General features: G+C 39.1%; 2 protein-coding genes across 3 annotated transcripts; one reads left to right on the forward strand and one right to left on the reverse strand.

Annotated features, from left to right (window-relative positions):
- Positions 1-345: 345 nt before the first annotated feature.
- txndc12 (thioredoxin domain containing 12 (endoplasmic reticulum)) lies at positions 346-7,986 on the reverse strand. The gene is made up of 7 exons (XM_085439547.1): positions 7,798-7,986; positions 6,690-6,750; positions 6,361-6,413; positions 4,892-4,965; positions 4,637-4,706; positions 2,770-2,853; positions 346-1,508 (listed from the first exon to the last, which is right to left on the reverse strand). The coding sequence occupies exons 1-7, from the start codon at positions 7,895-7,897 to the stop codon at positions 1,429-1,431; spliced, it is 522 nt and encodes a 173-aa protein (XP_085295673.1). The 5' UTR covers positions 7,898-7,986; the 3' UTR covers positions 346-1,428.
- A 1,969-nt stretch (positions 7,987-9,955) lies between these two features.
- Positions 9,956-17,378, forward strand: LOC146687356 (transcription factor BTF3 homolog 4-like). Of its 2 annotated transcripts, none has more exons than XM_085438887.1 (6): positions 9,956-10,140; positions 10,526-10,585; positions 13,804-13,917; positions 14,863-15,064; positions 16,362-16,421; positions 16,722-17,378. In XM_085438887.1, the coding sequence occupies exons 2-6, from the start codon at positions 10,532-10,534 to the stop codon at positions 16,766-16,768; spliced, it is 477 nt and encodes a 158-aa protein (XP_085295013.1). In that variant the 5' UTR covers positions 9,956-10,140; positions 10,526-10,531; the 3' UTR covers positions 16,769-17,378. The 2 variants fall into 2 exon arrangements, with proteins under 2 accessions (XP_085295013.1, XP_085295012.1); XM_085438886.1 differs by having other exon boundaries at positions 9,957-10,048.
- Positions 17,379-20,690: the final 3,312 nt, after the last annotated feature.

A 20,690-nucleotide genomic window follows, 5' to 3' on the forward strand; every position in this document is an offset into this window, starting at 1 on the left:
ATTCAAAAACTTGTGTGGGTTAGTTTTAAGATTATTTAGTCACACCTAGTTCAGTTTATCCTTTTTTTTTTTTTTTTTTTTAAACCAGGAGGCCGAAGCCTATCAAAGAGGAGTACAGCCTACCAAGTCCCTAGGCTATTCCTGCTCCCATTCACCTACAACCAATTTATAATCAATTAATCTAACTTGCATGCATTTGGATTGTGGTAGGAAACCACAGGGAGAGCATGCAAACTCCACCCAAGGGTGCTCCAGCTGATTCCTGTCCTGCTATGAGACTAGTTCCAGTTTTACTTAATACAATAATAAAACCTTGTGAGGCTCAGAGTGAAATGAGTCAAAGCGTTCAACCAAACAAACTTTATTTGCACACTTGGCCGTGTTCATGTATAAAATACATCAAGACACTTCACAAATGATCCCTTCCCTTAATTCAAGAGTTTAATGAGGCCCATAAAAAATGAAGAGTGGTGTCACTTTACAAGCAGCAAAACAGGAAAAACAAAAACTGTAATATAGATCATAGACTGTATAAAAGGTGGAGGCAGTTTCAGTGTCTGAAAAGTGACGCCAGAAGCACAAAGTACCTCATAACTGCTTTCTTTCTAATGATCATCAGGGGGCGATTCGAGTGGTTGCAAAAAGACCTCGGGTCCTATAGAAGTCTATGTGGAAAAGACCCTCTCCCTTGACTTTTTAAACGCTTCCTGATGAGCTGATGGTTTCAAAACCCAAAAGAAGGTGACAGCGAATAAGCTCATTGAGGCTTTAGAACAAGACTTCACTAACCAGAGCGTGGCGTCATGGTAGCTCCAGCCATCTTCCATACTGTCTATGGTTTGGATGAGTAAGTATACACAAACTGGCGGGAATAAATCAGTAATAAATCAGATGTTCAAAGCCCATGTCGTGCATGGTGAAAAGTTTCACAGACAGATAAGATACACCTACTGTAGAGGATCTCTGGAAGCACATCACTGGAGGCGTTTAAATACTTAATCGGAACTAAGGTGAAAAGTGTAGCTTCAATGCTCCTGGGTGAAAACTTTAAAGGTCTCTTTGTGTGTTTGAGAAATGAAACTTGTCTATGGCAGACGGAGCATCTTCCTAAAGTCTTGGCTTTTCAAAGGTGTGATGTTTCTAACTAACTGACAACAGATGGCAGTAAACGTGGCTAATTTGAGTTGGTTGTATCCTCTACAGACAGTAAGTACAGTATATGGCATTTAATTACATTAGGAGGAGGAGTAAAAGACAGAGAGAAATACTAAAGCACCGATTCCTATAATGGTTGGCTTCAGTCAGTGAGACAAACCCCACTGTGTGAAAAAGGATAAATATCCTAAGGGGTGGTTTGGAGGAACTTGAAAGCACAGGCTCAGGTAGAGGAAGTTTAGCCCTTACAGCCTGAAGCCCGTCGTAGCCTCCTCACAGCTCATCTCCAGTGTGACCTTGGTTGAAGGTGTCCCCTGTCAGCTTGTCCTGAGCCTCCTTCATACCGGATATAACTGAGTAGCAGAGAGGAAAGAAAGGCAGAAATAAATAAACATGAACTGCTGAAAGTTTGGAAGATATATCTGAAGTTTTGTTGTATTTGTACAGCAACAAGGCACAACCACAGTCGTCTTAAGGTGCTTTAAGATGAAGGTAAAGACCCTACAATATTATAGAAAGAGCCTTAATGATCCAGTAATGTATACCTAACTACATGGTGACAGGAGGGAAGAAGAACTCCTTTTTTAAAGGAAGAGATATTTCAGGTGATTTTACATCACATGATGGTTTAATCTTAAGTGGGCTGAACCAGTGCAACTCTGTCAGCGTGAAGAGGTCCAACTACACATTTACTCCCTGAGATGTCTTAATATGAGAAAAACTAGCTGCTGATTAATTTCTTACGTATTACTCAGTTACTTTGGTAACCATGGGGGAGGTTTTTAATCAGCAGGACAAGCTGTGAAACTTACACAAATACAGTTAAACATAAAATTTATACCCTACTTCACATTTTCTAAAGCCACCTTGTTGGGTTCATATTGGAGTCTTTGCCAGGCTGATTCTGGCCCCTGGGCCTTATGTTTGACACCCCTGCAATACAGGATAGATCCATGCTTTCTTGTTGTTTATGCCAAATTGTGACCAGACCATGGCAGTGTTGTGTAATCGAGACTCATCTGACCAGGCAACGTTTTTCCAGTCTTCTGTTGTCAGATTTTGGTGAGTGCATGCAAACTGTAGCATCAGTTTCCTGTTCCTAAATAACAGGAGTTTCACCCGGGTTGGTCTTCAGTTTCTTAAATATATCCAGTCTGGTACCAACGACCTGCCACCTTCGAAGTAAATGAAATCACCTTTTCACCTCATTCTGATGCTCAGTTGGAACTTCAGTAGGTTGTCCGTATGCTTAAATGTATTGGCTTACTGCTATGTGATTGGCTGATTAGAGATCTGTGTTAGCAAGCAGTTAAACAGGTGTACCTAAAAAAACGTGTTCAGTGTAGTCTGCAGTACAGTAAATCTCATCTCTCCTCTTCTGAAATTTGTTTTTTGTCCTGTTTTCTCTCTTTTCTACCCCTCAGTTCCAAACCAACCAGGGCATCTTCTCCCTGAGCCTGCTCTTCCTTTTAAAGGGGAGTTCTTCCTCCCCACCACCAAGTGTTTGCTCATAGAGGACAGTTTGTAGGATCTTATAATATAAAGCAACCTTAAATTGGCTGTGAAGTGAATTTAATATCCCACCAACAGAGAAATGATCATCTGAACTGTTACCGTGTTCTGCATTGCTGTAAAAGTACTTGTAGTTGGGGTTCCCATTTTTGTTGTTGATTTCAGGATGGACATGGCCGAGCGGATCTGTGAAGGAAATAAAGAGGGGAGAAAAAGAAATAGTTGAAACAAATAAAACAAAAACTGTGTTTTTCATTTAATCTAAGATGTTCTTGACGAATAATTCCTCATATGATATTCTGATGTTTATTTATGAAGAGGTGGGTTTTATTAGAAAAGTCTGGGTGGTGGTGCGGTGTGGTGTAGGGCCGGGCCGGGTAGCTCAAAGAGCAGTGATATTGAGCAGCACAGCTGTTGTAGCCATACATCTGTTAATCAGCTTCTCCTTTGATGTAGCAGCATGCTGAGACCTGCCATGCTGGGCAGTTCCCAGCACAGCGCACAGCTTTTTCTTAGTATAACGTGAGTCTGTGCGTGCAGGATAAACTAATAAAGACTGCTGGCTGTCTAAATCACCGGCTTTCAACATTTTGATGATCAAGGCACACTAAAAGGGAAAAAGACATTTTTTGCCGTCCATACGTCAAAATTTCCCATCATTATGTCAAACTTTTGATGTAATTACTAAGAAAATAATTGAAAGTTCAAAACATAACTTGAAATTTGAGTTAAATTGACACTTTAAGTTGATAACTTGAAATTTATGGAGAGACATTTGCTTTAAAAGTGTTGCAAATGCATACCTTATGATCCACAAGCATAAAACTAAGATGTCCCAGTTTACACTGAGAAAGAATGCAACTTACGTCTGTGGATCTGTGCAAAGCTTTCAGTGTGAAAAATCCCAGGTGGGCCTGGGACATGATCTGTGCGTATCAGGCAATTGTGCACACGCATTTAAGGCTTTATAGTAAAAATGGTAGATGGCCTGTATTTGTATAGTGCTTTACTTAGTCCCTAAGGACCCCAAAGCGCTTTACACATTCAGTCATTCACCCATTCACACACACATTCACACACTGGTGATGGTAAGCTACATTGTAGCCACAGCCACCCTGGGGCGCACTGACAGAGGCGAGGCTGCTGGACACTGGTGCCACCGGGCCCTCTGACCACCACCAGTAGGCAACAGGTGAAGTGTCTTGCCCAAGAACACAATGACCTTGGGGCTCGAACCGGCAACCTTCCGATTACAAGACGAACTGCCAACTCTTGAGCCACGATCGGCCCAGCAAGTAAGCAAGGGATGTTGCCTGTACTTTTAGCCTTTGGATTCTTTGGATAGACGCATTTTTAAAAAAGTTTACGTGGATTGGAGTGTGCATTTGCGAGTCCTCAAAAGTTGCTCACGTTTGCAAATTTTAGTTCACGCTTCCTACCCATTTGTAACACTTTTGAGGCAAATTTCTCTCCATCTAAATTTTGACTTATGGATAGCAAAAATATTTTTGCAGTGGCTGAAACAAGCTTCCACACCTTTTACAGCCTGTCTGACCTACAACAGGGTCATGTCAACCTCTGGTTCAGATCTGATATATCTTCTCGGAAGGAATGTCTGGCCAAATTATTCTTTTTAGGGCAAATAAGTGCATAAAAAGTACAGACACAATTCATTCATAAACTTTTGAGTTTATGTGTAGAACTGCAGGAAGTTCAACCTGCCCATTAGGTCTTTTTTAAACATTTCCCAAAGAGAAGTGGATGAGACTTGTATGACAATATTGTTTAGAAACTTTTCGTTGTATTATTTATAACAATACTAACTTTGTCTTTAGTTCTAAAAACTTTCTGTTTTCTGATAATATAATGTAACCTGGACCAGAAAACTATTACTATTACCACTAACTGCACAAGGAGTCACTCCTCAAAGATGTTTACATCAAGGCTGATTACGCCCCCGCTTTCCTACCAAGGAAAAGAATCCGAGGAATGTATCCCCCATCTGGGCTGAAGGCTTCATCCTTTGGCTCCTCTTCATCCTGTTAAAATGAGAGATTAGTGGAAACAAATCCAAAAACAGCCAATGTGTCAATTCTGACTTGTAGCATGACGATAAAACAAGAAATAAAAGGGAACAAAAACTTGATAGTTTTACATCAATACACTGAAATAAACAGAAAATATAAGAAGCAGCTGCTTTAAGGTGCTTTCAATATATCCTCACCTCCAGGTTCACCATTACAAAGTTGTGTGCCAGTTCAGAGATCTCCTTGGATTCAGCAAACTTGGGCTTCAGTGCTGATTATAAAAACAACAACATAATAAGGAGGTTATTTTACACCACAATCAAATGCAAACCAACCAGAGCTTTTATATTTACAATGAAGAAGCTTAAATAATTAAAAGCCTCTGTTGTTCTTTAGTTTTAGAATTAAGACATTCCGTTAAGTACAAAAATAAAACTCAAATTTTCAGATCTGCTGAATTCTCATGTTACATTTCACTTGTTACTGAAAATAGTCACTTTTTCCAACATTTCCTGATTGCTTTGTTTGTCCCAATTTTCCACATTAGGCATCTGGCTGAGATCCAAAGACGGGCTTCCTGATTAACAACAACACTGTAGCCACGATTTGGATCATTTTAAAAAGCTGATAAAAACAGTTGATTCTGCTTTCAACAGAAATATTTTTCCATGAATATATTTTCTGTGACATTGAAATTGTTAAGCAATATCCTAAGTTAATTAAACAAATATAAAACTCAATTTCAGGCATTGTAGATCGATTTCATCTCCAACTTTTGTCATTCTTGGACTTTACAAGAGGGGCCTTGCATGACTCAGAATCATCCTTGTTTAGCTCCTTAGTTCATCTTCTGTCTGAAAGGAGCTGGTTTAGCTCATCTACCTTTAAGGCGACTTTCTTCTGATTGGCTGTTCATCATAAACAGACCCCAGGGTTTGAGCAGATGCACAGATTTAAATACCTGGGAGTCCACATACACAAACACCTGACATAAGCAACTAACATCACTGCGGTTTTAAAAAGGCCCAGCAGCATCTGTACAGCTTCAGGTGTTTAAGCATCTCTGCATTGCTACCTTACAGGTTTTCAGGAGCTTTCTGGCAGGCTGCTAAACCACTGGTAACATGCCCTGCACTAAAAAAGCAGCGCTTTAGGGGCGTTTTAAAGTATCCATACAACAGCCTGTTCTCGCAGACAACACAACATGTTCATTTTTGTTCATGAGCCACAGATCTAAAGTTTAACATACTAAATTCTCAAATGTCCACATTTTAACACTTAATGAACCAGTCAATTACAAAAAAATGTGATATCTTAAGAGGTGTAAGCGTAATTTCAACACCTTGTCCTGGTTGTTCAACAAAGTGAAGCTACTATTATTACGTGTACATAAATTTACTGATCATAAAAGCTTCACGTGTACAGTATTTGATGACTCAGACAACTTGTCTAAATTTTAACCCTTTTATGTTTAAATGTTTTCTGTAAAAAAATATATATATACCGTATATTTAAGCAGGAAATATGCAACATTTCTGGCTTTGATTCTCTCTTCAAAGTAATGTCAATCGACTAAATTCAAAAATGTTCACCATGATTTTAATTACACCTAATGTGGCGTATTTTTACGTTATAGAAGAGATTTTTCGGTGGAACATTATTTTACCTTTGCAGGCTCCACACCAGCTCTTGTGGATGATGACCATGATCGGCAGCCCGCTGTTAATTTAAACACATTTAAAAGTGCATCAAAACCAAAATTAAACTCATGCTGTTCCAAACTGAAAACTCCTCACACTGCTCCATGTTTTTAAAGTCTGAAATTGCCACACATGAAAAACTACACCCGCTCGTTGACAACTTGTCAATCTGCTCCTCTAACCAGGACAAAAATAGATATATGCGTGGGGGGTTTTAACAGCTGCCTCGGGCTAATCTTTGCACAAAAGGCTCTTTGGCAGCATTTCAGGAAGTGTTTGTAATATTTTAGCTCACCTGGCTTCAGCTTCTTTCTTGGCATCTTCCAGCGTCCTCCAGTGGATGTGATCACCGAATCCTGCAGGCAGAGACAATCAATGAGCACACCCACACTGTGTATCTGGTATTGTGTTGCACACCAGGGTGTGTTCGCCCTAAATACTCAATCAATAGATAGGGGTATGAGGAAACTCTGGCAAATACTACTGAATGGCAAGTTATTTGATATTAGTCATATAAAAGTCGCTGGCTAGATAGTGCTATAGCAAACAGGGCTGAAACAAGGTACTTTATACAGCTACTTCACCAATAATAAAAGTAGTAGTAGCTTATTACTAGTAGTACTATTAATAAGCATGAAATACATTTTAGATAAACAAAAATAAAGTGGCAAATTTACTAAAGAAAAAACTATTAAAATTAAAATCTGGAAAATTTATGAGGAAAAAATGTAAGAAAAAAATGGGAAAACTGAGAATTAAAATGTGGCGAATTTATCAGAAATAAACCGGCAAAATCTGCAAGAAGAAAAAGTTGTTTGATAAAAAGACAAAAAAACATTTTATTTAACATCCTCTTTATTTTCTACTCCTTCTACTGCTACTTCTGAATAATTAAGATGGCAATCAACGGATTAATCATTTGTTTCAGTACTAAACTTTAATCGCATTCACTAGCTTGTTTCTTTTAACGCCCACTACTAATTACATTCATACTGTACAACTTTTTTTTCCAATCAAAATGAACAACATTCATGTAGGCATATTTTATTTAAGCATATATCTCATCTTCCTGTGTTCTTAGCGAAAAACATTTTAATTTGAGTGAGTATAATTATAAGTTAATACAGTAGTAATGAAGAAATCGTTAAACTAAAAGGAAAATTCAGGTCTGTAGAGGACTTAAAGCTATAAAACAACTCGGCTAAGCTGACCAGAAAAACTACAAATTATGTCTGCCCGACAGAAACACATGCTTACACCTGCTCAGTAAACCAGGACACGGATATTAGGTTTCAGGGTGAAAGACATCTGGCTCTGCTCTGCTCTGCCACTGATGACAATATCAATGAAGCTACACAAAGATCCTGCTTTAAATCAATCATTAACTCCAGATTTAGACTCACCTCTCCCGCTGGTGGCTTCCACAACCTCCTGGAAACACGATAAAGAGATTAAAAGCTGAAAAACTGAGAAAAGGCCGAAGTTCAGCAGAGAGGTTTGCATTTTGAGTGCTTTTCCTTGTCAAAATGCGGACGGGAACAGCTAATAGCAGTGACCGATAGCTAGCCAAGTGACCCGGATGTATAACAGCCGCGTTTCATAATAAAAGCTGTGCACAGGAAAACCTGGTTTTGTTTTGTTTTTTAATAAATATATGTTACAATTCTTCTTTCTTTCTTTCTTTCTTTCTTTCTTTCTTTCTTTCTTTCTTTCTTTCTTTCTTTAATAAAAGAAAATTTACAATTTTCTGTTTATTTGCCTAGATTATTTAGTTTTCCATGGTCCCTTTGAATGTTCACTTCAGTCAGAAGTTTAAATCTGCTTTTACAAATCGACGGGATTTGAACAGTTATTTTTCCAGAGTTGAATGATTGTACAACTTACATCTTTAATGACTATAGGAAATGAGAGTTGTTTGCACAATTTATTTTTGATTTCCTGTAGTCCACACAGGATCAAATGTTTACACACAGGCTAAAATATATTCATACACTCAATTAGATCTTTTAATAAGCAGAGCTCAAGGTTCTACAATGTCTTTTAACTTGACAAGGCCAAAAAGTGTTAACTTCTCCTTGGTGATCACAATTGACAACAACCGGTAATTTCTCAAAGGAGATCTGTAGAATTGTAGCTTTCCGTTGGGAAGGTGTCTTGGAGTCATTTTGAAACAACTGCAGATTTCAAGATCATAACTTTAATTACCTGTACACAACTACAAGTTTCCAGATGTATCACCACTTTTCCAAGGTCTGGAAGAAGACCCAAACTGTCACCTTTAGATCAGAGGAAACAGGTTAGGATGTTCAGAAACAACCCGGGCACAACCAAGGCTCAAGCCTGTCATGAATTAGAAACTGATGTGACACCAGTGTTACTGTCCACAGTGAAGTGAGTTTTACATCACCATGGTCTGAGAGGTGCTGCTTCAAAGTCAACACCTTCAGGCTCGACTAGTGTTTGCAGCCCTTCACATGGACAAACCAAATGGCTTCTGGAGAACAGTTGAGCTATTTGACCACAATGATGAAAAGTATGTTTGGAGTAGTAATGATGAGGCTTTTAAACCTAGGAACACTTTTCTCATTGGTCAAGCATGGTGGTGGTAGCATTACACTCTAGGACTCTTTTGCTGCCAGTGGTACTGGTACACTGCACAAAGTGGTTAGAATAATAAAGAAGGGAAGAGCACAATTGGGTGTTCGAAGAGACAATAATACCAAATACAAATCAAAAATGGGTTAGGAATGGATAAAGCAGGCTAACATTAAGTTTCTAAAATGGCCTTCCCAAAACCCCAACTTCAACCTCTGTTGATAATTTGTGGACTATGCTTAATAGCCGGATCTGTGCCAGGAAACCAATTAAAACTTTACCAAATCTGCCAAAAAGATTGGTCAAATATCAGCGGTCGAGATGCAACTTTAACCAATCATTAATGGGATTTTGTTCATATATACCCTGTATGGGTTATAGAAAATCCAAAATAAACACAAACTTGTGCACACAGTTCTTGTTTATTTAAATTAATTAAAGGATTTTGTCCAGTCATACCAACCTGAATAAAGAAAAAATCGAAAGAAATCATGAAAAGCCCCAAATTACCATGACATTAATGTCCGTGACGAATGTATGTAAACTTCCCTAAAACTTTCATTTTTGTTATAATCATGTTGTGTTTGTGGGCGTGCACGTTTGTGCGCGCGTGTGTCCGCGTTTTACTATTGGCCAACGGTGATTCATTTTCCTTTTGGAGGGGCGGGTCATATGACATCACATCCACATAACCGCGTGCTCTTCGCTGCTTTGTCACATAGTGAAGCTAGACAACGAAATTCTGATATGACACCGGAAAGTTGTGCCAAAATAAAAGTTTGAACTACATCGAAATATAGCAAATATACAATATATTTACATATGTCAGTTAATATAAGTTTAAATTTAACTTGAGATATTTTTAACATTTGCATTTATGTCCTTTTCACCTGGATAAAAGCTATATAACATCGTTTGACGGGCGTTATTTAAACCTTATAGTGAAAATCCCAACAGGAAATGTATGTAATTGCTGTTGACTTAACGATAGTTTAAGCTAAGCTGGGTGGTTAACGGCGAGACTAGTACAACTGACCGTCAGCAAATTCATTACCACAGGTAATTTGGGGGGTATTTCTCAGCAGACATCTGCGCTGGTTTGTTTCCATCGTTGGATTTGAGCTTAAATTTAGGTGTCGATACCAAAGCAGGTGCGTTCAGCTTGTTTCTTCTAGTTTGGTGCTAGCATTAGCTTAGCTGCTCAACTAGTTAGCAGCCTAACTAGCTACAGTTATCGTGGATGTAATTTAAAACGACAAAGCCCAGATATATCTCTTCATCACATTCAGTGTATAATGGTCAGCAGGTTGAGTGTAACGATTAGATTGTCAGTCAGCTCATTTCCAGTTTGTTATTTTGGGGGATTATTGTAGCTCATGCTGGGACTATTGTATTTCAGCAGCAGCATGCGGCGCTCCTCAGGCAGATGGTGGTATTAAGAGCTGAAAAAAACAAAAACTGTTTTTTTCCCCTCTTTGATAAGCATGGGAATAAAATCACGTTAAATGTGTATTTTGTTTTTTACTTTCAAAACAGAACACTATGAATCAAGAGAAGCTCGCTAAACTTCAGGCTCAGGTCCGAATAGGTGGAAAGGTAAGAGTCTGCTGGATCTCTTCTTTTATTCTAATTATGGTAACTTAACAGATGTCACATTTTGGATTCATCTGTCATGGGTTCATTTTCCTGCTCATTTCAAGGTGTGATGGTATTCAGCTGAGGTCAGGTGTTTCCTCCTGACCTCAGCATTCCCTTTTTGGGGGAGGGCAGAGCTGTGCCCCTTCATCTGTGGCCTCTCTGGCTTTGTTCACATTTATTGTGAAGCCTTCAGTCACACACTAGGTGGCGTTATTTGTTTTTCTTGATCTGAAATTCCTTTAACCTCACGTCGACATTCTCAACATTTTTTTTTAAACTGGAGTGACCCTCAACAGACTCTTGTTTCTGTGTATCTATCACAATGAATTTGTGGTGCTGAAATATAGATGCATAATGTCTGGTTTAAATATTTGGGTGGGAGTAAAGCTCTTCCTTAAAATAAAAAACAAAAGGTTAGTGGACACTAGTTTAGCTCACTGGGTGGAGGAGGCAACCAATATCTCACATGGCTTAAGCACCTTTCTATGTTTTCTGTTCTTCAACCTATAGAAGCTTTCTGATAATTCAACCATCACAGAAGTTTGATTCGCTTCAATTGAGTAGTGTGGTTTGAACTTTTGGACTAACTTCCCTTTTTTGGGTGTAATATTTTGCTTACCAGTGCATCAATACTGACCATGTTTTGCTTAATATGGTCACATGGAAGGTCACATGACATACAGTAAGGTATGTCTTTTCTCTTGGTACTTAAAAAAAATCAGTTGTACTTGTCCAGTGGAGTGACCTGTGCTGTGACACTGTGAACATAAACAGGATTTCTTTACATTACACAGCTTGACAAAACCCCCAGTATCACCACCGTGGTTGGCAGCTTTCTTTCTTAATCCAGTTACATATAAGTAAAGAAAGCAGTGCTGCAGAAAATCATGTGAATTCATACATTTGTTTATGTTGTCACTTAGTACATTCTCAGTGCTACTGTTTGTTTCTCATGTGACATGGAATCTTCACATTACTCAGTGTGTCTCCCATATACCAATGAAGATGACGTGGTGTTTACCTTTGTTCCAAAGTGAAAACATTTCCTTTGATTTTGTTGCCTGTTGATAACTAGCCTTGAAATAGGCTTATGCTCTATTAGCTGTATTGCTGGCACTGTAAAACAGACTTGGTATAAAATGAACCAAGCATCAAAATGTGTTTTCTTTATCTCTAAATGAATTCAGGTACATTTCTGAGAGTGCACCAATTCTGCTTTAATTGTACTGCTCGGCTTCTTTCTGTGGGATAAATTTTCTTCTTCAGCAGTTTGAGTAACGTGCATAATCTCCTTCGGACTAGGTTATATGTTTAGCACCAGTCATGTAAAATAAGGGAACTCATTATGTCTGTCTTTATGGTACACCGCTCAGTAGGGCTGTTCAATATAACGATATATATCGGATGACGATATAAAAACATCTATAGTTTCATTTTACGCTATCATTTGTTTCGTGGTGTCGCAAAATAAACTGTTTACGGCAATATTTTTTCATCGTTTTGATGGTCACTGCAGTGGCTATATTAATTTCTTAAAGTTCTCTCTTTCTCTTATATTTAATATAATCACACTACTGACGGACAAGCACCTGTTTTTATGCATTGTCGTTAGCAACAACGTCAATGTTTATTTTCCACATAAACCTTTCACAATAAAGCTCAAGATCCTGTTAAGACTTTTCAAAATAAACTGAATCACGTGAAAGAGTGTGCAGAGTATTTACGGATGAGAAGCAAAAAAGAGCTGTTAGGTGCTAAAAAAATAAATCTTAGACTCAAACGTTAGAACAGGCTTTTCCCTGCAGCACACCGTGTAATAAATACTCACAAAGAAAACGGCGGCCGTTACAACTTATGTCTAAAAATGTATCGTTTCATGCTAAAAATGTATCGTTTCATGCATTGGTTAAAACACTCGACTCCAGTTACACGACGCCCAGCTGGAAACACTTCCCGCAAGTCGAGCTGCCCGAGATTCACAGAATTTACAGAAAATGTTACATTTTTGTGATTTATATCGTTATCGGGCGATAGATGTCTTACATCGGGATATGAGATTTATCGCACAGCCCTACCGCTCAGGTCTTCCTAACTGGACAGATGTTTAAATTTAAAGTGAAGTATGTTCCATACTTTCAGCCGCTCCCTTTAGTGATCACCATAGTAGATCACCTGCCTCCATCTCACCCTATCCCTAGCATCTTCTCTGTCATACCAACCCCCTGCATGTCTTCCTTCACTGCTTTCATGAATTCTTCACTGTGGTTTTGCTCTCTTCCTGCAGCCTGGCAGTGCCATCTTCAACATCCATTGTCCAATATATACACTACCCCTGTTCGGCACATATCCAAGCCATCTCAGCCTTGCCTCTCTAACTTGAGCTGTCCTTCTGATGTACTCATTTCTAATCCTGTCCATCCTGATCACTACCAGTGAGAATCTTAGCATTTTCAGCCCTTCCTTCTGTCCTTTTTGTCATTGCCACCACTGCTGCAGCATGACGCCACAGCATGTCGCCGCAACATGTTAATGAAAAGGTTTGGTTCTGGGTTTGCTTGTCTAACCAGTGACAAATACACAAAAGTGGTTGTACACATGGCAGGTTCTTCAGTTTTCCTACTGTTTACACTCACAATGTTGGTGCATGTGGGAAGCCTAACTTCCAGCTGAAAATTCCAAGATTTCCAACTTTCCATTTCAAATGGAGCACTGTATTTTAGCTGTTTGTGGATGTACCGACGCTGCTCTGCAATTTTGACACTAAGTACTAGTGGCCAGTAGAGGCTCTCCATTTTCTATTAGTTAATCTATTTTGTTTTGTTTTTTTCTATTTAAAATGATTGTAATGAATGAGCCAATCACAATCATTGTGGGTTGTGTAAATGCAGCTGCTTTTGGGGAAATTTGGGGTTCAAAATCTTTACCAAAGACACCGACCTTGAAAATTACCTGACTACTGCTCTGCCTCCTGAGCCACAGTATTTATAGATTAATGTAATTATCTTGAAGAATGCACTCTGAGATGGAAAGAATAAGCCACTCATTTATAATAATAATAAAAACAGGTCTTTTTCTGTGAGGGTAATTTTATGTCCGTGACAGGATGACGCGTGTGACCTTAACTATGTTTGACATTCTGGTTCACTCGGTTATGAAATCCATTTTTTCCCCTTCAGGGAACGGCCCGCAGGAAGAAAAAGGTTGTTCACAAAACGGCAACAGCTGACGACAAAAAGCTGCAGGGCTCTCTGAAGAAACTGGCAGTGAACAACATCGCAGGGATAGAAGAGGTGAGCCATCAAAGGGAAACTAATGCTACTGTCACTCTCTGTGTCTGTTCTATTTTGATTTGTTTCTTTCTGAGGATCCTGAATTTTTTATCATTATGTCATGCGGCATACGAAAGGATGAAAGATGGGGGGGGCGCCTAAGTGAAATGCAGTCATGTCATCTTCCAGTTTATTTTTAGGGAGCTTTCAGCAAATGGGCATACCATAAAGTGTCTGTGTTACATCAGAGCATAAACAAAAAAGGGACCTTTACCTGATGCACATTTGTTTTGTTTTCTTTTTTTGACTGAATATATATTTTGTCTTTACAGCATACTGTTTATATTAAGATAATTACAGCAGTTAGTTTTGTTGTTGTTTTTTTGCAGGGCCTGTACAGTGTGGTGATTTTGGGCTAGATGTATATATTTTTTTCGTTACTTTGGCATCAAGCATCAAATAATATAATATATTTTGTTTTCCATTGATGAGTTTGATTATGCTCAACCCAGCCCCTAGCTTAAATCTGTTTACCTTATATGTGGCTGTTTTAAATGTGCAAACTGTGGTGTTTAGTGCCTCAGGAAAAACATGATTCATAGACCAGTCTTAAATCCAACAGTCTCATACGTCTTTATTTTGGTTGAATCACATCACACACTTGCTCATTTGGAACCTGATACAGTCACATAGCATAATCTGTACAGTGGGTGTTTCTGGGACAGGCCCAACAAAAACTACTCAAAGGACATTAATGCATTTGTCACAGATTCTTGAAAACTGAAATGTCTTCTGTGTTTGTAGTACTTTATTTCCTCAGAGCATTAAGACGTATTTCTGTTTTTGGAATCCTCTTCCCACCAGAGTGTCTAATATACCTGGGCTGGTCTTAGTAAGCCTGACAGTGCAAAATCTTGTAGGATAAAGGCTGTAATCCAGACTGTGCGGTTTCCCTCTTTCTCTCAGGTGAATATGATAAAAGATGACGGGACGGTGATTCACTTCAACAACCCCAAAGTTCAGGCGTCTCTGTCTGCCAACACCTTCGCCATCACGGGCCACGGAGAGACCAAACAGCTGACAGAGATGCTGCCCGGCATCCTGAGCCAGCTGGGAGCCGACAGCCTCAGCAGCCTGCGCAAGCTGGCTGAGCAGTTCCCACGGCAATGTGAGCATGCACACACAAAAACACACGTTCCGTGTCACAATGTCAGAGTGCCCTCTGAGGTTGTCATGCGAATAATGGTCACGGTCACGTCAGACAGAGGTTTTTTTTTTTTGTCACACAAGAATTATTGTGGTGAGAGGAGAGACTATTGTTCAGGTCTCCCTGTTGGCAAACGCAGAGCTTAAATGACTTGGGCGTTTGCAGCTGGTCATGGCTGAACTTGCTTAAGACACTTGCTCTTACATTATTGTGCATTAATCCAGCAGTGTTTTGTTTAGAGTTACTGAGGATTAGACGTAACGTGACTGTGAGTCTGAAAGAATCAGAGCACTCAGGGAGTGATTGGTAGTTGGTAAGGGCAGGAACGCTTCCAGCACACGGTCTGAGCATCTAGATGATTCAGTCTGCAGGGGCTGGCCTTGTAGATGATGCACATGGAGATGAAAATAAACCCAGTGAAGCAAACATGGGAGACAGGACCATCTTTTTCACTTGGAAGCACAGCACAGCTAACCCTGTGCTGTGAATCTGTGCAGAGTCCAACACAGGAGCAGAAATAAAGGAAAATGTCACCGTGACGTCTTCTTAGGGGCCGTTCTGCAGCTTATGATAATGTTTTGTGGTCTTTTAGCACAGCTACTCTGATATTATGTTTGCAGCTCATCCTGCAAGTTGTGTGGCAGGTTCTGTGCCTCTCTCGTAGACTGTAAATAAAAGATGGCTGATGTAATTTGACACATTTCTTTTTGGACTCTGACTTTTAAACATCAGCATTAGTTAGCTTGAGTACAGCGTGATAGCTGTCACTTAGGTGTGTAACAGACTAAATATGAGAAATATGATAGTAAAATAAAACTGAAACACAAAGTTCCTGGATGACCTGTAGCAAACAAACATAATATTTCTCATAACTGTACTAAGGTGTTCCAAAAGGCACCACAATTCCATTTGGTGGGGGTGGTGATACACATCAGTCAGCACTACCACACCTCTAACTAAGCAATAACAAAAGTGAGTCACTATCTAGTTGTGATGAAGCGATCATTTATTTCTTCTTCGGAAAATTAGTCATTTTAACATCAGAGTCTATAACATTAGGGTTAATCATGATACTTCTAGCTTAATTTTACAGCCCTGGAGGTTGTTGTTTGGTTTTAATGGTGGGTTATATTTAGTCTGCAATAATTTCCCAGCAGAGCACCGCTTTGTACCAAGGGATCAGTGGATGTTAGCATTGTGGAAGTTGTAATGTGACCCTTAACATTTGATACATTTTTGTGTTTTCATTTTTTTTTAGCAATGGAAATGAAAGCAGTCAAGGAGGAAAACGCAGAAGAGGATGATGACGATGTCCCAGGTATTGATACAAATTATTATCCTTGAAGTAAACAAAGCTTCTTCCTCTGTAAAATCTCACTTTAGTTTTTTATATCTGGTTCTGATCTTGCTTGGGGCACATATAGTAGTTCATCAGTTATTTTGTGTGTTTAATCAGATAGTTTAAAGGTTCAGGGTATCAGGAATAATGGGGGGGGGGTTCCCTTGAGGAGTAAATCACTGTCACTTTCAGCAGTTGTCTCTTGAATCTCTTTAACCGAACACTGTGCTCTGCTTTCAGAACAAAATCAGGTGATCTTTGTTGTTTTCTGTCTTGCAGATCTCGTGGAGAACTTTGACGAAGCCTCAAAGAATGAAGCAAACTGATTTTCCTTTTATTTTTTTTGCCCCCTTGGTCAACCGTTTTCAGTTTTTAATTTTAATTTTTTTTAACCTCTCACAGCCTCACAAGGGGCACCTCCCTTTGTGGGGGAACGGTTGTTAAAGGTGCGGTGCATCATCTCCAGAGACGTGAACCATTTCGGGTTAGCCTGCAGCCGCAGCAGCACTACGACACACACACACACCTAAGTTCTGATTTCACTAGTCGGTGATATTGTGGACACAGTATCTGTAACTCTCAGCACCCAAAGGACTCGCAATAGTTTAGAAATAAACTTCTTATATGGTTAAATGTGGCTAGTATTTAAGAGATTATTAAATTGCAGTTAATGTGAATGAGTGATTCACTTAACATTATAGTGGTGATTATGAATTTAATAAAACATTTTTGGGCTATTAGAGTTTCTCTTCATTTACTTTACTGTTCAGATTTGTCAACCATATTTTGCTACCTATCCGCCTCGATGAGCAGCTGTAAAGTGGTCTGGTGAGGCCTTAATGTGTGAAATACTTGTTTTCATTAGTAACTGAGCTCTCATGTACTCCAGAAGTCCTAATGTCAAAGTGTAATAAATTATTGGGACAAACTCCTTCAGTCAAAGTAAAATTTTCTTTGTCGGGACACTGAGTCAGATGCTCTTTGGTTACAGTGTGTCCATGAGCTCTCGTGGAAACAGGGATAAGGAAGGGGGGCATCCAGAATCCTTTCTAGGAAAAACAATGTTGTCTTCAACACATTACTGTAATTCTATATAATTATTTAATATAGTTAAGCTTCTATAGGAAGAAAAAAAACGCTTCAAAAGTTTTGAAGAAAAGAAATGGATCAACCTCGTAGTCTCACAGTGGTGTGATCCACCAACTTTCCCTAACATGTTTATTTTTGGAAAAGTTTTGGGTTGGGTTGAGTACTCGTTTTCACTCCAGTACAAGGAGTACAGGCAGGCTCTTCTGGCTTCCTCTGCAGCCGAAGAACATGTTGGGCAGCTATAACTGGAGCTGTTTTAATTCTCGAAATGCTGGGAAAGATGCTTTTAGTTCCCTCTTTAACAGAGAGTAGTAAAGGAAATAAGAGTGCTAACCCTTAAGTCATAGCCATAGCAATCTAATAGTTACTAAAACAACAATTGGAAAGTGACTCAGAAATGTAAATGTTAATGAGACATTTTTCCTATTATGCTACATTACATGGCCAAAACTGCTGAGCCCTTACAGATTACACCTACAGGAGCTGCTCAGCCATGAAGCTCCCGGTGTACAGTTTCTGTGCTGATGGTAATTTTGTGTGGTATGCCTCTTTGTGGCTGAGCAGCTGTGGATATTAAACACTTTGCAGTAACACTACATGTAGTCCACCACTTGCACAGCACTTTGCTCTCAGTCTGCTGGCTTACTTGGAAGCACTTGTCACTGTTGCCAAGTCTATCCCACTACGATACACCAAATCTGCTTGCGCTTGTTTAAAAACTCATCCTATAACATCAAGACTTGAGCAGCAAAACCTGACACACAGGTTCTTATCTATATGGGATATTATGACATCATCATGTTACCTTGCTACCACCTAGCAATGGGTGAAAATGACCATTTTAGTATTCATGTGCCTACATCAACCTTATGAAAGAACTGTATAATTTTACTTTATATTTACAAAGGTTGAATTAAACATGATATATTATGGCACCGTCACATTGCCTGGCAACCACCTAGCAGTCAGTGTAGCCTTTCCCTGTTAGGTGTCAAACCTAAGGCCCAGGTAACAGAATTGGCCCAGAAGACCAACTGGACAACTTCCATTCGCTTCCGCTTATCCTTTTCAGGGTCGCGGGGGGCGCTGGAGCCTATCCCAGCTGTCATAGGGCGAGAGGCGGGGTACACCCTGGACAGGTCGCCAGTCTGTCGCAGGGCTAACACACAGGGACAGACAACCATTCGCACTCACATTCACTCGCACATTCACACAATGGCAATTTGGATTTTCCAATTAACCTATCCCCTCAAGCTGCATGTCTTTGGACGGTGGGAGGAAGCCGGAGTACCCGGAGGGAACCCACGCAAACACGGGGAGAACATGCAAACTCCTCACAGAAAGACCCCAGCCTGATGTTGGAATTGAACTCAGGACCTTCTTGCTGTGCGGCAACAGTGCTAACCACCGTGCCACCGTGCTGCCCTGAAGGAAAATATGAAGGAAGGCATCAATTTTGTACTTTTAACTGTATTTTTATACATTTTACAGCTTTTCCTAATGAAACAAATCTCCCCATTCATACGGCACCAAAGTAAGTGATAGTGGTAGTGAAAGTAAGTGATAGGCAAATAGAAACGTTCCTCCCCCCACTATGTACTATAGAAATTTTAGCAGTTACTAGTGCACAGTCCTACAACAGGATATTTTCTGTCATTTTTTGTTAACTGGAGTTAATAAAAACCTTAAATGTTGTAATTATATAACAGCATTGGCACTGAGCTACCAGAACTTGTTTCAGTAATTTTACACATTTATTTCTTGCTTGGTTTAATTTCTGTATTGTTTGTAATTGAATTACTTCTTTTCTTAAATGTAAGCCATATTTGGTCTCATTATGAGTAGGTTGTTGGAACTTTAAACAGCATTTCCATATCATATAAAGGAGGTTGAAAAAATATTATAATAATAACATTATATTGTAATAATATATCCAAATTTCTTAGATTTATAGTAAAATGCTGCAGTGAAGTCTATAATCTTTTAATGTTAGTATTACAGTACAATGTAACAAAATACACAACATTTACTAGCATTACTACTTTGGATAACGTAAACAGCATTTCAGCTGTCTAAATATTATAAGAAATTAAACTCATGTTGATAATTTTTGACAAGTAGAATAATAAGAGGGGAAAAGTTAATAAAACTACTCTTCTGCATCATCAAAAACAGGTTGACTATCTAAAAATGGAAGAGGAAGTGAGCAATTGTACTCTGTCTCATTTAATTTCAGTTTTATCCTTCAGTTTTATTTAGTTGTATTATTTCTCCTATTATTATTATTATTATTATTATTATTATTATTATTATTATTATTACATTACAAACCAATAATAAAGTTATTAAGACTTTTATTAGTCTTTTATATCTGCTTGAGCACTTTACATTCTCTTTTGGTAGGTTTGCATCCATTACTATAGTCACTGTTTTTCACTTTCTCGATCAGTAATTACAGGAACTGTTTATATTGCTTTTAACACTGCGTTATTAAAACTGCAGCCGGGTCTGCGAGTACGGAGGGGTTAAAAGAGTTTGGGTGGTTTTACACATCACATCCCATTTCATTGATCACCTCTGACGGTGCTGCATCGTGCTGATCAATTCCTCCATGCCTGTCATCCTCTACGAGGGCTGGCAAGGTTATAGAGAGTGGGGATGAATGGGCCATTTTGGCTCTAGGGTGTCGTGAGCGGGATGGAGCCGAGGACCCTCCCCGGGGCTCAGCACCTCACCCTCCGCTCCGTTTGAGCCAAAATGTCCCTGCTGCTGCAGCGGTGGCGGCTGGACCACAGTGCAGGCTGGACGGAACTGAACGGTTGGAGGTTTGTCAAGTTTGACACTAAGGGTTGGTTCAACACCGGAAACTGCGTGATTGTTTGCGGGAAAGTAAGAGCTCAGAAATTAAACTTTAATAATAAGTGGGAATGGTATTAAATCATATGTTACATATACGTGATAAAAGGCTATAAAGTGCAGTCCTTTTAAGAACCTTTAATTGCTTAAGTAATTTCTAACTAAAAAAATAGTCTGTTCCTCCTTTACAAATATGTGTGGGTTTAGCCTAATATTATAGACTGTCAAATAGATTTGAACACAGCCAGACCTTTGACTATATTACTTTTAAATCTTCCTTATTTGAAAACTATTTTCTTCCTG

This window comes from Copadichromis virginalis, linkage group LG18, assembly GCF_057382275.1.
Source record: "Copadichromis virginalis isolate Kocher_CV1m ecotype Utaka linkage group LG18, C_Virginalis_male_GT1.1, whole genome shotgun sequence".
NCBI classification, from domain to species: domain Eukaryota; kingdom Metazoa; phylum Chordata; class Actinopteri; order Cichliformes; family Cichlidae; genus Copadichromis; species Copadichromis virginalis.

Coding starts and splice junctions, on each gene's coding strand:
- txndc12 (XM_085439547.1), bottom strand. CDS start 7,897: ATGCAAACCTCTCTGCTGAACTTCGGCCTTTTCTCAGTTTTTCAGCTT. Junction 6,414..6,689: donor AAGAAAGAAGCTGAAGCCAG/GTGAGCTAAAAT, acceptor TTAAATTAACAG/CGGGCTGCCGATCATGGTCA. Junction 4,707..4,891: donor TTGTAATGGTGAACCTGGAG/GTGAGGATATAT, acceptor TCATTTTAACAG/GATGAAGAGGAGCCAAAGGA.
- LOC146687356 (XM_085438887.1), top strand. CDS start 10,532: ATGAATCAAGAGAAGCTCGCTAAACTTCAGGCTCAGGTCCGAATAGGT. Junction 10,586..13,803: donor AGGTCCGAATAGGTGGAAAG/GTAAGAGTCTGC, acceptor TTTCCCCTTCAG/GGAACGGCCCGCAGGAAGAA. Junction 16,422..16,721: donor GGATGATGACGATGTCCCAG/GTATTGATACAA, acceptor TCTGTCTTGCAG/ATCTCGTGGAGAACTTTGAC.